At 41.3% G+C, this 11010-nt stretch overlaps 1 protein-coding gene across 1 annotated transcript in view; it reads right to left on the bottom strand.

Moving 5' to 3' along the window:
• Positions 1 to 367, bottom strand: part of SLC25A5 (solute carrier family 25 (mitochondrial carrier; adenine nucleotide translocator), member 5) — a 2804-nt gene extending 2437 nt beyond the window's left edge. Inside the window, exon 1 of the mRNA XM_006762333.2 lies at positions 169 to 367. Within this exon, the coding sequence (XP_006762396.1) occupies positions 169 to 279 (111 nt within the window). The 5' untranslated portion in view covers positions 280 to 367. The remainder of the gene's footprint in view (positions 1 to 168) is intronic.
• Positions 368 to 11010: the final 10643 nt, after the last annotated feature.

Here is an 11010-nt window from a genome sequence, read left to right on the forward strand (position 1 = left end):
CTCTAGGTCCGCCTCTGCAGCCACCCTGGCTCCCACGCTGCCACTTCCCGGGACCTATCTAAAGAGTTCATTCCCCTCCATTCCTTGGGCCCCACTTTCTGCGCGACCCTCTTCCCGTCCCCTCCCCTCCCCCACTTCCTGTTCGGGCTCACTGATCCCACGAGGTACCTGCAGCAGCAGCTTGACCCGCTCGATGGGTGCTACGGCTGTCTTGGAGATGGCTGCGGCCACTCCACCTGCCAGGAAGTCCTTGGCAAAGGACACAGCGGCATCTGTCATGTTGAAAAGAAGAAGCGGGCGACTGCTGGCTTGGGACCGTAACCGGCTGAACTCCGGGGCTCTAGGGCGGAGCGAAGCAAATGGCTGGTATATATATGCGGAGCCGGCGCCCTGGAGGCCGGCCTTGGAGGCGTGGCTGGTAGGCTGGCGGCGCGCTGAGCCAGGGGACTGAAAAAAAAAGAGGCGGCGGAGGAGGAGCCAGGGAATGGGGCCGGGCCGCCCTCCTCCCGGCTGGTCCACTAAAGCTGACCTAGCTTGAGGGAGGGGTGGCTCAAGGGAATACCCGGCATTCGGACCCTGGACCCTGGGCGGGGCTTGGGACCAGGAAGGGACGCTGACGTCACCAGGTTCTTGGACAAAAACCTCTGGAGCAGGGCCCGGACAAGGATGAGGCTCAGGATTTAAGGGAACCGCAAAACAAAACACAACAAAACAAAAAGCACACAACTCGGCAACCAAGATAATATTTAATGCAACATTTATTAACGCTGGCCAGTCGCCTGTTTTAGTAAATAAAGTTTATTTGGAACCCCCAGGCCTGAGATAAGGGTGAAACAAGTTAGGCAGGGTCATACAAGTGTGGAGGCGTGGGTATCCTGTCTTTATTTAAAATTTTGATAATTTGTTCATTATGACTTTTTTTCATTACTTTTGAGTTCTTAAAATAGTGCATTAAAAATCATTTATTTTGCTTACTAAGTTATTTGGAGTCCCCTTAAATTTTGTGCCAAGGCAAGTACTCTAGGCCTGGCACTGCCCTGAAGTTATGTCTGTGAAGCCAGAGGAAATTGGGGGAACAGCACACATGCTGCCAACATGCTCCAGACCCGGGTTTGCAAATACAGCCTAACAAAGATCTTTCTGGGAACTTGCAGAGGAGAGTCCAAAGAACTCAGCAAGGGGTGGGGAAATTGTAGCCAGAAGCCAAATATAGAGGTTGCACAGGGAAGGTTAAGAGGCTGTATGAACTAGGTTGGCATTTGGCCTCCCCGACTGCAGGTAAAGTGCTCTTGGATTGAGTTGATTCCTGAACTGCGAAAAAGAGGAATCAATAGAATTAGATAGCCATTGTTCAATGGAAAAGTGCTTACTGAGTCCTTTAATCCCTGCACTGGGTAAGCATTTGCCACACAAATTCTTGTTAGTTTGAATGCATTCTCAGGTTCAGAACAGGAACCAATAGTATAATCACAAGCCCTATGTCCAAGTAATCACAAGAATGTTTATAAAAATAAGGATAACACCCGAAAACGGCAATTGCAGCTAAACCCTAGGGTTCCAGCATACTGAAGACAAAGGGGCATATTCCTCACTTTCCTCTTCTCCCCTCTCCCACCTTCTCCAGAGCTGCCCATCAAAAGATCCTATTCGAGGGTTCCTCCGAGATTGTAAGATCCTTTAAGCATACTTTTAATTTGTTAGCCCTCCCAAGAACCCCAGCAACACATCACGTGCTCAAAGAAGAGCAAGTTTGAATTCAGCTTTGTTGATCTTGGGGGTTATCTTTGACTTGTGTTCATGAGAGGTTGCTACTTTTCTAAATAGCTGATTGTAATTAGTAATGCAAATGGTACAAAAATAACCTTGTTGTACAGTTTCAGAGAATGACAGGATATGTTCCTTGAAAGTGATAATCACTCCTCTACTTCTACTAGGGAGAGAATTAACAGGTAAAGCAAATCTCTGCAGAGCATTTTACTTGGAGGTGGTTTTTAGAACACATTTCAAAATAAAATTTAAAACCTTTCTAGTTTGAACCCTTGACATTTTGATTAATGCTTTTTATTCAAATGTTAATTACTCTTTGAAATGCAGGGCTATCACTTATTTACTCCTTTTCTATCTCTCCAGGCCACATCTGCTACTCCCTTGGAGCATGTATTCTATTCCAGATTCCTTTCACAGTTTCAAGCACTTCCGCATTTATTGCTCTGTCCCATTTCTTTCTCTCCACACAAAAAGAAGATCAAATAATTACATAGAATTTTCCCCTTCTCAGTCTTTGGGTAACGAAATGTAGTTTTACTGAAGATGAAATACAAGATGGGTCATTTAAAAGCAACTTCATGCCATGGCTTGGTATTTTTCCAAATCCACTGTGAGCTGGAGCTCTCCTAGTCTGCCTGTGAGCAGGTACACTTAAAGGAGTCGAATGTTCTCAAAAGTGTCAAGGTTTTGGAAAACGGAAAAACTGAGTACTGTCACAGATTTAAAGAAACTAAGGAGGATGATAGTTTAATGCAATGTGTGATCCTTGATTGGATCCTGAAGCAGAAAATGGACACTGGTGGGACTATTGGTGAAATTTGAAGATCTGTGGATTCCTTCATAGTTTTCTACCAATACTATTGTTTTGTTAATCCTCACCTGAGGATATTTTTCCACTGATTTTGAGAGAGAGAGAGAGAGGGAGGTGAGAGAGACACATTGATTGGTTGCCTCCCACACGCCCTCACCGGAGTTGAACCCAAGAGAGACCCTTCAGTCTAAGGACCTGTGCTCTATCCACTGAGCCAAACTGGGGCTACCAATACTATTCTTAGTTACAGTGGTTATGTAAGATGCTAACATTTGGAGAAGCTGAGTAAAGGATATATGGAAATTCTTTATACTGTGATATATATACATATATATATATATATTCTGAAGGTTAAAAAATTAAAAAGTAAAAAGAAGAAAAAAACCAGTAGCAAGAGCCCAGGAAAATAGAGATGAATGTTAATGATAATGATATATGGCTGGTAAGTTAATTAAAAATGGATTCCTACAGTGAGGCATAGTGGGGGTTCTGTGTTTCTGGAAACTATGTAGACTACAAGCGTATTTAAGAAAGAAGAACTAAAGATAAGGCAGTGCCTAGTAATTTTCAAGAAAAAAAAGGAAGAAGGTCAGAAATGATACATAAGGTCTCAGTTATCTATGTACCAACACCCAGAATATGGGAATAAAGTGAATGTAAAACGTTAATACAGGCATAAAAACAATTTTATTGGTATTGTTCAAACTTGGTAAAATGGAACTTCTGACTGGCATCTGGAAAAGGATAAACCTGTTCAGGAAGACACCATATAAAATGAGAGCAAAGCAGTATTTTATTGGCTGGAGGGTGAAAAGCGTTCAGTGAAAATGAAAGGGAGAAATGAAAGTGATTGTAGTTGTGCAAGTATACAAGAGACTGCCTAGATAGTTCTGAATAGTACTTCATAAAACCATCACATAATGAAGAAATGGTAATCAGAGACATAAGCCATCTGATATTTTCTTGACTCTCTTGCTGATAATTATAGTTCTCAGAAGACTGAAGAAGCATAGAGAGGAAATTGCTGAACTGGGCTTAATCCTCACAATAAACAAGGAAGATCTGGTTAGCAAAGTAAAAATGACAAGAATCTTGGGGAAATTGACCGTGCCATCTGAACCTATTAGGCAAGAGAATGGTAGGCATGGTCAGATGGGTCAACTGAAGTGTGTGTGTGTGTGTGTGTGTGTGAGAGAGAGAGAGAGAGAGAGAGAGAGAGAGAGAGAGAGAGAGAGAGAGAGAGATCAAAAGGATCAGAGAAAAGATAAATATGATAATATGATCTCCTGGCCAAATATCTAAAGAGATAGCTCAAGAAGGTGAGAGATTCCAAAGATTCAGACCTGTACAATTTAGAAAAAGTCCAAAGAGAAATTAAAAAGGGAGAAAGATCTAATAAACTAAAGTGTCCTTACAGATTATTCTCTGAGGAGCTCAGATTTTGAAAGTACATATATATATAGATGACAGAAAGAGGGCTAGGCTTTTAAGGATGAAAACCAAAATGTATTACAGACCTCTAGGAACTGAGTCAGAAGAGCCTAAGGTCAGAATAAATCCAGGCTTATAAAAGCATGAAGGGCCACGTGAAGAGTTCTAATGCTCTATTTAGTGCAGGACATTTAAGGATGTAGTATTGTGAAAACTGAAGGTCTTAGTTGACTGTGAAGTGACTGCAAAAAAAAATGCTAATGAGAATTGAGTTGGGCCAAGAGGATGGTGGTGAACTGATCAGGTCCCACTTGGGCCTCACTAGCTGGCCCATAGAACTTACTCCTGGATTCCATGTTTAAGAGGACATTAACGAACTGGAACATTCAAAGAAGGCAGTCAGGAAAGGGAAGTGCCTATAAATCACATCATATGAGAAATGGCTGCATGAATGAAAGATATTTAATGGGGAAAGAGCTTTGGATGAGGGAGGGACATCCTGTTTCATAATTGAAGGACTTTCAGGGGAAGGAGAATTAGACATTCTATATGGAATCAACAGCAGCTGGTAGAAGTTTCATGAAAGTAGACTTCAGCTGAAGAAGAAATAACTTTCCAAAATATCAGCTACTTAAAAGTGGGCGGCTTGCTTTATGATGTGGGGAACTTCTTGTCACTGGAAATGTTAAGAGTGGAATTGGCCACTTGTTAAGGACACTGCAGAGTAAATTGTTGTGTTGGCTGAACAGAGAGTTCTACACCCTCCCAAAATTCAGTGGCTATATGTTTTTGTATCCATAAGATTGAATTGGACTTGAGCATCTGAGTTTGGGAATCTGTGACAAAATAAGAGAAATAATTTAACCCAGTGTCAACAGGGTGGGCTCTGGAGTCAGACTGCATTCAAATACTGGCTCTGCCACTTGCTGTCAGGCCTTGGGTAAATTACTTAATCTATCTAAACTTCAGTATCTTCAGGTGTAAAATGGGAATGAGAATAATACTGTAGGGACAATTCAAAGAGGTAATATATGTATAAACAAAGTCTGGTACATAGTAAGCATTCAATATATGCTAAATTTCATTACTACCTAAGAAAAATATTGATGACCAAGTCACTCCACCCCTGCTTAAGAAGGGTGATAAGCCAGTTCTCTACCCCTGGTATGGGCCCTATCTGTAATCTGGTAACCATATCAGAGCCCATATAAGCAGGATTTGAGTCTCTAAGAAGTACCCAGATCAAGCATTCTCAGTTTTCAGACCTAGCTTGCATTTGCAATATGGAAGATCCTAGCATCACACTCGTGTTGACAGTGTAATTACTGAGGGGGAAATAATAGTCATCATTTGTGGGCCAATCTTGCTATCTCCAGTCTCTCACTTCAGTTTCCAGAACAATCTTGCTCACTTCCAGTTTTTATCACATCACTTATATTGCTCAAGAAACCAGTTACTCCTCTTTGCTTAGTAGGTCAAACCTAAGCTCACCTGCCTAGGATTTGAAGCCCTTTTCTCTCTCCCTCCCCCAAGGATTTAATTTCTCGTCCCTCTAGGCAGGCTTACAAATTTTAGCCCTGGGGTAACTGCTTAAAACAAAAACAGTCTTATTGAGGTACCACACAATAAAACTGTACATATTTAAAGTGTACCATTGCTAAGTTTTTTACATATGTATACACCTATGAAACCATCACAGTTAAGATAGTGAAAATATCCATCACCACCAACCACCTAAATTTTCTTTCACCCCATTGTAATTCCTCCTTCTCTCCCCAAACAACCGCAGATCTGCTTTCTGTTACTATAAATGAGTTTATATTTCCCAGAACTTCATATAAATGGAATCATAAACTATGTGCCCTTTGAGGGGGTGTCTGTCTTCCTTCCATATACTAGTATGTAACGTTTCACCCATGCTTTTTGTGTATCAGTAGTCAATTCCTTTCCATTGCTAAGTAGTTATACAGCACATATTGTTTCTCCAATCATCAGTTGATAGACATTTGGGTCATTTCCACTTTTTGCCTATTATGAATGATGCTGATATAAACAAATATTTTGTTTGGTTGGTTTTGTTAATCCTCACCTGGGAGTATTTTTTCCATTGATTTTTAGAGAGAGTGGAAGGGAGAGAGGAAGATGGAGATGGAGATAGAGAGGGAGAGGGAGAGGGAGAGGGAGGCTGGGGATTGAACCTGCAACCCAGGTACATGCCCTTGACTGGGAATGGGTCCTGTGACCCTTTGGTGCTTGGGGCTGATGCTCTAATCACTGAGCATACCGGCAAGGGCACATGTACAAGTGGAATTTCTGGGCCATATGATAACTCCATGTTGAACCACTTGAGGAATTGCCAGACTGTAAAATGGCTGTAGCATTTTACATCCCCAACAGCAGGATACAAGAGTTCCAGTTCCTCCACATCTTGCTTGAGGCCTTTCTTTAGCCACCATCTCCTCAATGTCATTTTTTGTTGCTTCCCTCTTCCCCAGGAGTTTCCTCCCATCTACTCCTCTGGCGGTCTCATTCAGTCTCTTGGCTTTAAATGCCATCTATCTGCTGATGACATCCAAATTTCTGTCTGCAGTCACCACTCTCCCCTGAATTCCAGACTTATCCAGTTTGCCCAGGACAGTTCTGGTTTATGCTTATTATTGTGACATTAGGCATCATTATTAATAGTGTTCTATTAATTTTCTATTGGTGCTATAACAAATTACTGCAAACCCAGTTGCTTAAACAAGACAAATTTATTATCTTACAGTTAGGGAGATCAGAAGTCTGATGTGGGTCTCGCTGGGCTAAAATCAAGGTGTCTGGCTGGAATGTGTCTCTTTTTGGTGTCTGTCAGGGAAAGTCTGTTTCCTGGCTCATTCAGGTTATTGGCTGCATTCAGTTCCTTGTGGTTGTAAAACTGAAGTTCCCATCTCCTCGCTGGCAGTCAGCTGAGGGTTATTCTCAGCTTCTAGAGGCCACCCCCATTCCTTAGGTCCTGGGCTCCTTTGTCTTCAAAGTCAGCAAAAGTGAGTCAAGTTCCTCACTTGCCCAGTTTCTACTGCCTCTTGTTCTGTTCCACTCTTCCACCTTCCTCTTCCAATTTTAAGGACTTGTGATTAGATTGGGCCCACCCAGATAAACCATGATACTCTCTCCATCTCAATATCCTTAACCTCAATCACATCTACAAAGTCTCCTTTGCCATGTAAGGTAAATGTTCACAGGTTCTAGGGATTAGGATGTGGCCAACCTTGTGTGTGTGTAGGGAGGCGGTGTCATTATTCTGTCTACCACAACTGTATTGGGCAATTACACAGTCTATGTTCCAGACAACTGTCTACTTGGATGTCTCATGGAGCATTTCGAATTTAACATGTCCAAAAGTGACCTTTTAATTTATTCTATACCAGCGGTTCTCAACCTGTGGGTCATGACCCCTTTGGCGGTCGAACGACCCTTTCACAGGGGTCGCCTAAGTCCTGTATATCAGATATTTACATTATGATTCATAACAGTAGCAAAATTACATTTATGAAGTAGCAACGAAAATAATTTTATGGTTGGGTCACAACATGAGGAACTGTATTTGAAGGGCCAGAAAGTTGAGAACCACTGTTCTATACCAAAACACTGGCCCTCACCAGTCTTCCCCACATTAGTAAATGGCAACATTATTTACCTTGTCAAGTCTAAAGCCAAAAACTGCCCTGGCCCATTTGGCTCAGTGGTTAGGGGGGGTCTCAGGTTCAATTCCCAGTCCTGGTCAGGGTGCACGCAGGAGGCAACCAATTGGCATGTCTCTCTCACAATGATGTTTCACTCTCTGTCTCTCTCCCTCCCTTCCACTTTCTCTGAAAATCAATGGAAAAAAATCCTTGGGGGATGATTAACAAAGAAACAAACACCAAACAAAAAAGCCAAAGACCTAGGTGCCATTGTGAGGCCTTCTTTTTATTCCCTATATTCAATTAATCAGCTTCCTTCTGCACTCCCCCTACTGGGAATTGAGCCTGCAACCTGGGCATGACTGTGACCCCCTGGTTCATAGGTCGACATTCAGCAAGTGAGCCACACTGGCCAGGCAACTCCTCTCCATCTTTATTGCTACTATTCTAGCCTAAGCCATCTTGGACTTTGTAATATAGTCTCTTATCTGTTCTTCCCACTCACAGCCTTGCTTCCCTCCAATCTATTATCCACACAGCAGCCAGAAAGAAATTTTTACAATGAAAATCAAATTGTATCTTCTCTACATAAAAACCTTCAATGACTCCCCACTGCATTTAGAGTAAAGTCTAACTTCTTCCTATGGCCCAAATGGCCATATATGATCCGGCCCTTTATCCAATGTCATCTCATACACTCTCTCCCTCACTCACACACTGGCTACACTCACCCATTTTCTGTTTACTAAGTCCTCCCAACTACCAGCACCACTTTGGCATCTTCTGCTTTCTCAGGCAGGAATGTTCTTCCTAGTTCTTTGCATGATGGCTCATTCTCACCCTCCAGCTCTCATCTCAAATGTCACATCTCAGAGCGGCCTTCCCTGGCTTCCTGATTTAAAATATTTGCCTCACTCCCACATTATTTCTATAATAAAGTGCCCTGTTTATTTTCCTCATAACATTACAATATGTTGATTTGTTTATTTCTTTATTGATAGCTGCTTTCACTAGAATGCAAGCTCCAGGAGGGCAAGAATGTTATCTGACTTATGTACCACTGTGTCCAGAGTGCCCAGTAGCTGAATAAATACATGAAGCCAGTGTTCTTCCACTCTCCCAACACCTTTTGCTTGTTTCCATCTCTGTGACACTGCGCATGACCTGCCTTCAACCTGCAATATCCTCCAACTTATTCTTTTTTTTGTGTGTTGTTGTTAATCCTCACCTGAGGATATTTTTCCATTGATTTTTAAAGAGAGTGGAAGAGAGGGGAAGAGACACACAGAGAGAAAAACCTCAGTATTAGAAAGATACATCAATTGGTTGGCTACTGCAAGTGCCTGACCAGGATGGGGGATTGAGCTTGCAACTGAGATACATGTCTTTGACCAGAATCAAACCCGGGACCCTTCAGTCGATGCTCTATCCACTAGCCAGGGCTCCAACTTATTCTTGACCAATTAATATCCTCTCACTTTCTTCAAATTTAGTTCAAGCCCTAGCTGGTTTTTCTGTGTATAGAGTGTTGGCCTGCCCACTGAAGAGTCCCGGGTTTGATTCCAGTCAGGGGTACATGCCCGGGTTGTGGGCTTGATCCCCAGTGTGTGGTGTGTGAAGGCAGCCAATCAATGATTTTCTCTCATCATTGATGTTTCTATCGCTCTCTCCCTCTCCTTCCCTCTCTGAAATCAATAAAAATATATCAAAAAACCACTTAGTTTAAGACTCATTACCTCCAAAATGCCCTGGTCATTACTGGCCTTTCTCACCTGATGGTCCCGTTAATCATTGATTCAGTAAGTATACACAGAACTCCTTAGCAATTTTGCAAACAGCCGTTACCACATTATCATGCCTTTGCTTGTATTTGCTTTGTAATCATAGTCATTTCATGTATGTAGTTAAGTTTTGTTCCCGAAGACTGTAAGTTACTCCTGGGTCAATATTGCATCACACTTTATATAATTCAACTAAAGCACTTAGTCCAGTTTGGTGTACACTGTCAGCCATAAAGCAGAACACTCTTTTTATAGCCCAGAGAAAATGCAAATAGCTGGAAGTTCATTTTAGGAACAGAACTAGTCTTTTAAAGAGTTGTTTTGAAATTAGAAAAAGGAGGCATATGCTTTTCCCTCTTTACTTTATTTAAAAATATCAAAACAACAGCTCCAAAAACATTCCTGTGTGTAGCAGTAGCAAGAATTTAGCTATCTATTTCATCATACCTATGGAAGAATGCACAGAAGATATGAGGTAAGTAAACTGAGGTTAAGATTTTAGATTTAGTTATAATTCTTTTGCAGCTTTCAGAATGTCAAAAAGTAGTTCACCTCAAGGGAAATAGAGAATAACAAACATGAACTAGTCACTCCAGGTAAAGAGTTTCCACCCTCCAAACTCTAAAGGATTGGGCTACCAATGAGATTTTCATGTGTGTATTAACTGCTATTCCCCATGAAACACAATCTGTCATGGCAAGTGGTATATTTTGGTATATTTCAATAGGACAAGGTTCTGAGAGTTTAAAGATTTTGGCCAGTATATATTTTACCATAGTTTTATAACTCAGATTAGTAATAATAAGTGATAACACATAATTTTTATTTGGAAATAAAAAGGTTTAATAGGGAAAATACTTTTAACATACTTGCATATGTATAAATTAGTATCATAATATTAGATATTTTTAATGCAAAGACAGGCACTATTTGAAAGTACAGTTCTATAAACTTGACATAGAATCTCCAAGGTGGAACAATCCAAAATTTGACTTTTTAAAAACTTGGTAGACATGAAGTGTTTGCTCAGTTATTTATGTTTTTTTGGTATGTGTGTCAAATGCTCTATTTGATCCTTTCTAGGCAACTGGGACATCTTCTGAGAATAACTTAAGTTGACTAAATAATTTATTTTCAGGGTAAGCTTGCAAAGCAAGTAAAAAAGGCAGAGAATTCAGGCCACTTACACTGTACATGACTGCAATTCAAAGAAGGCCTTTTGGAGCATAATTAGGCAGTCATGATAAAAACTGCCTTCCTGAAACAAGATTTAAGCCTGGGATGCTTCAAATTTAGCTGAAGGATGGTTCTGCTATGACACTCATAACTTTTAAACGTTGAATATTTTCAGTTAGCTTCTGAGAAGGCATAACTTACACTGTGGTGTGTACACTCAGAAGTCAGCAAAGCTTATGAGTTCCAGAGTGATTATATTAGGGATCCGCAGGTCAAATTGAGCAAAACTAAGCTCATGTGGGTTAGTACAAGCTGTGACGCTGTGACGCTGTGGCTGAGAGCATGACGTGGTCTCTGCTCAGCCGCTTCAGCTACATGT

The sequence above is a fragment of the Myotis davidii genome, unplaced genomic scaffold (assembly GCF_000327345.1).
Source record: "Myotis davidii unplaced genomic scaffold, ASM32734v1 scaffold498, whole genome shotgun sequence".
Lineage (NCBI taxonomy): Eukaryota > Metazoa > Chordata > Mammalia > Chiroptera > Vespertilionidae > Myotis > Myotis davidii.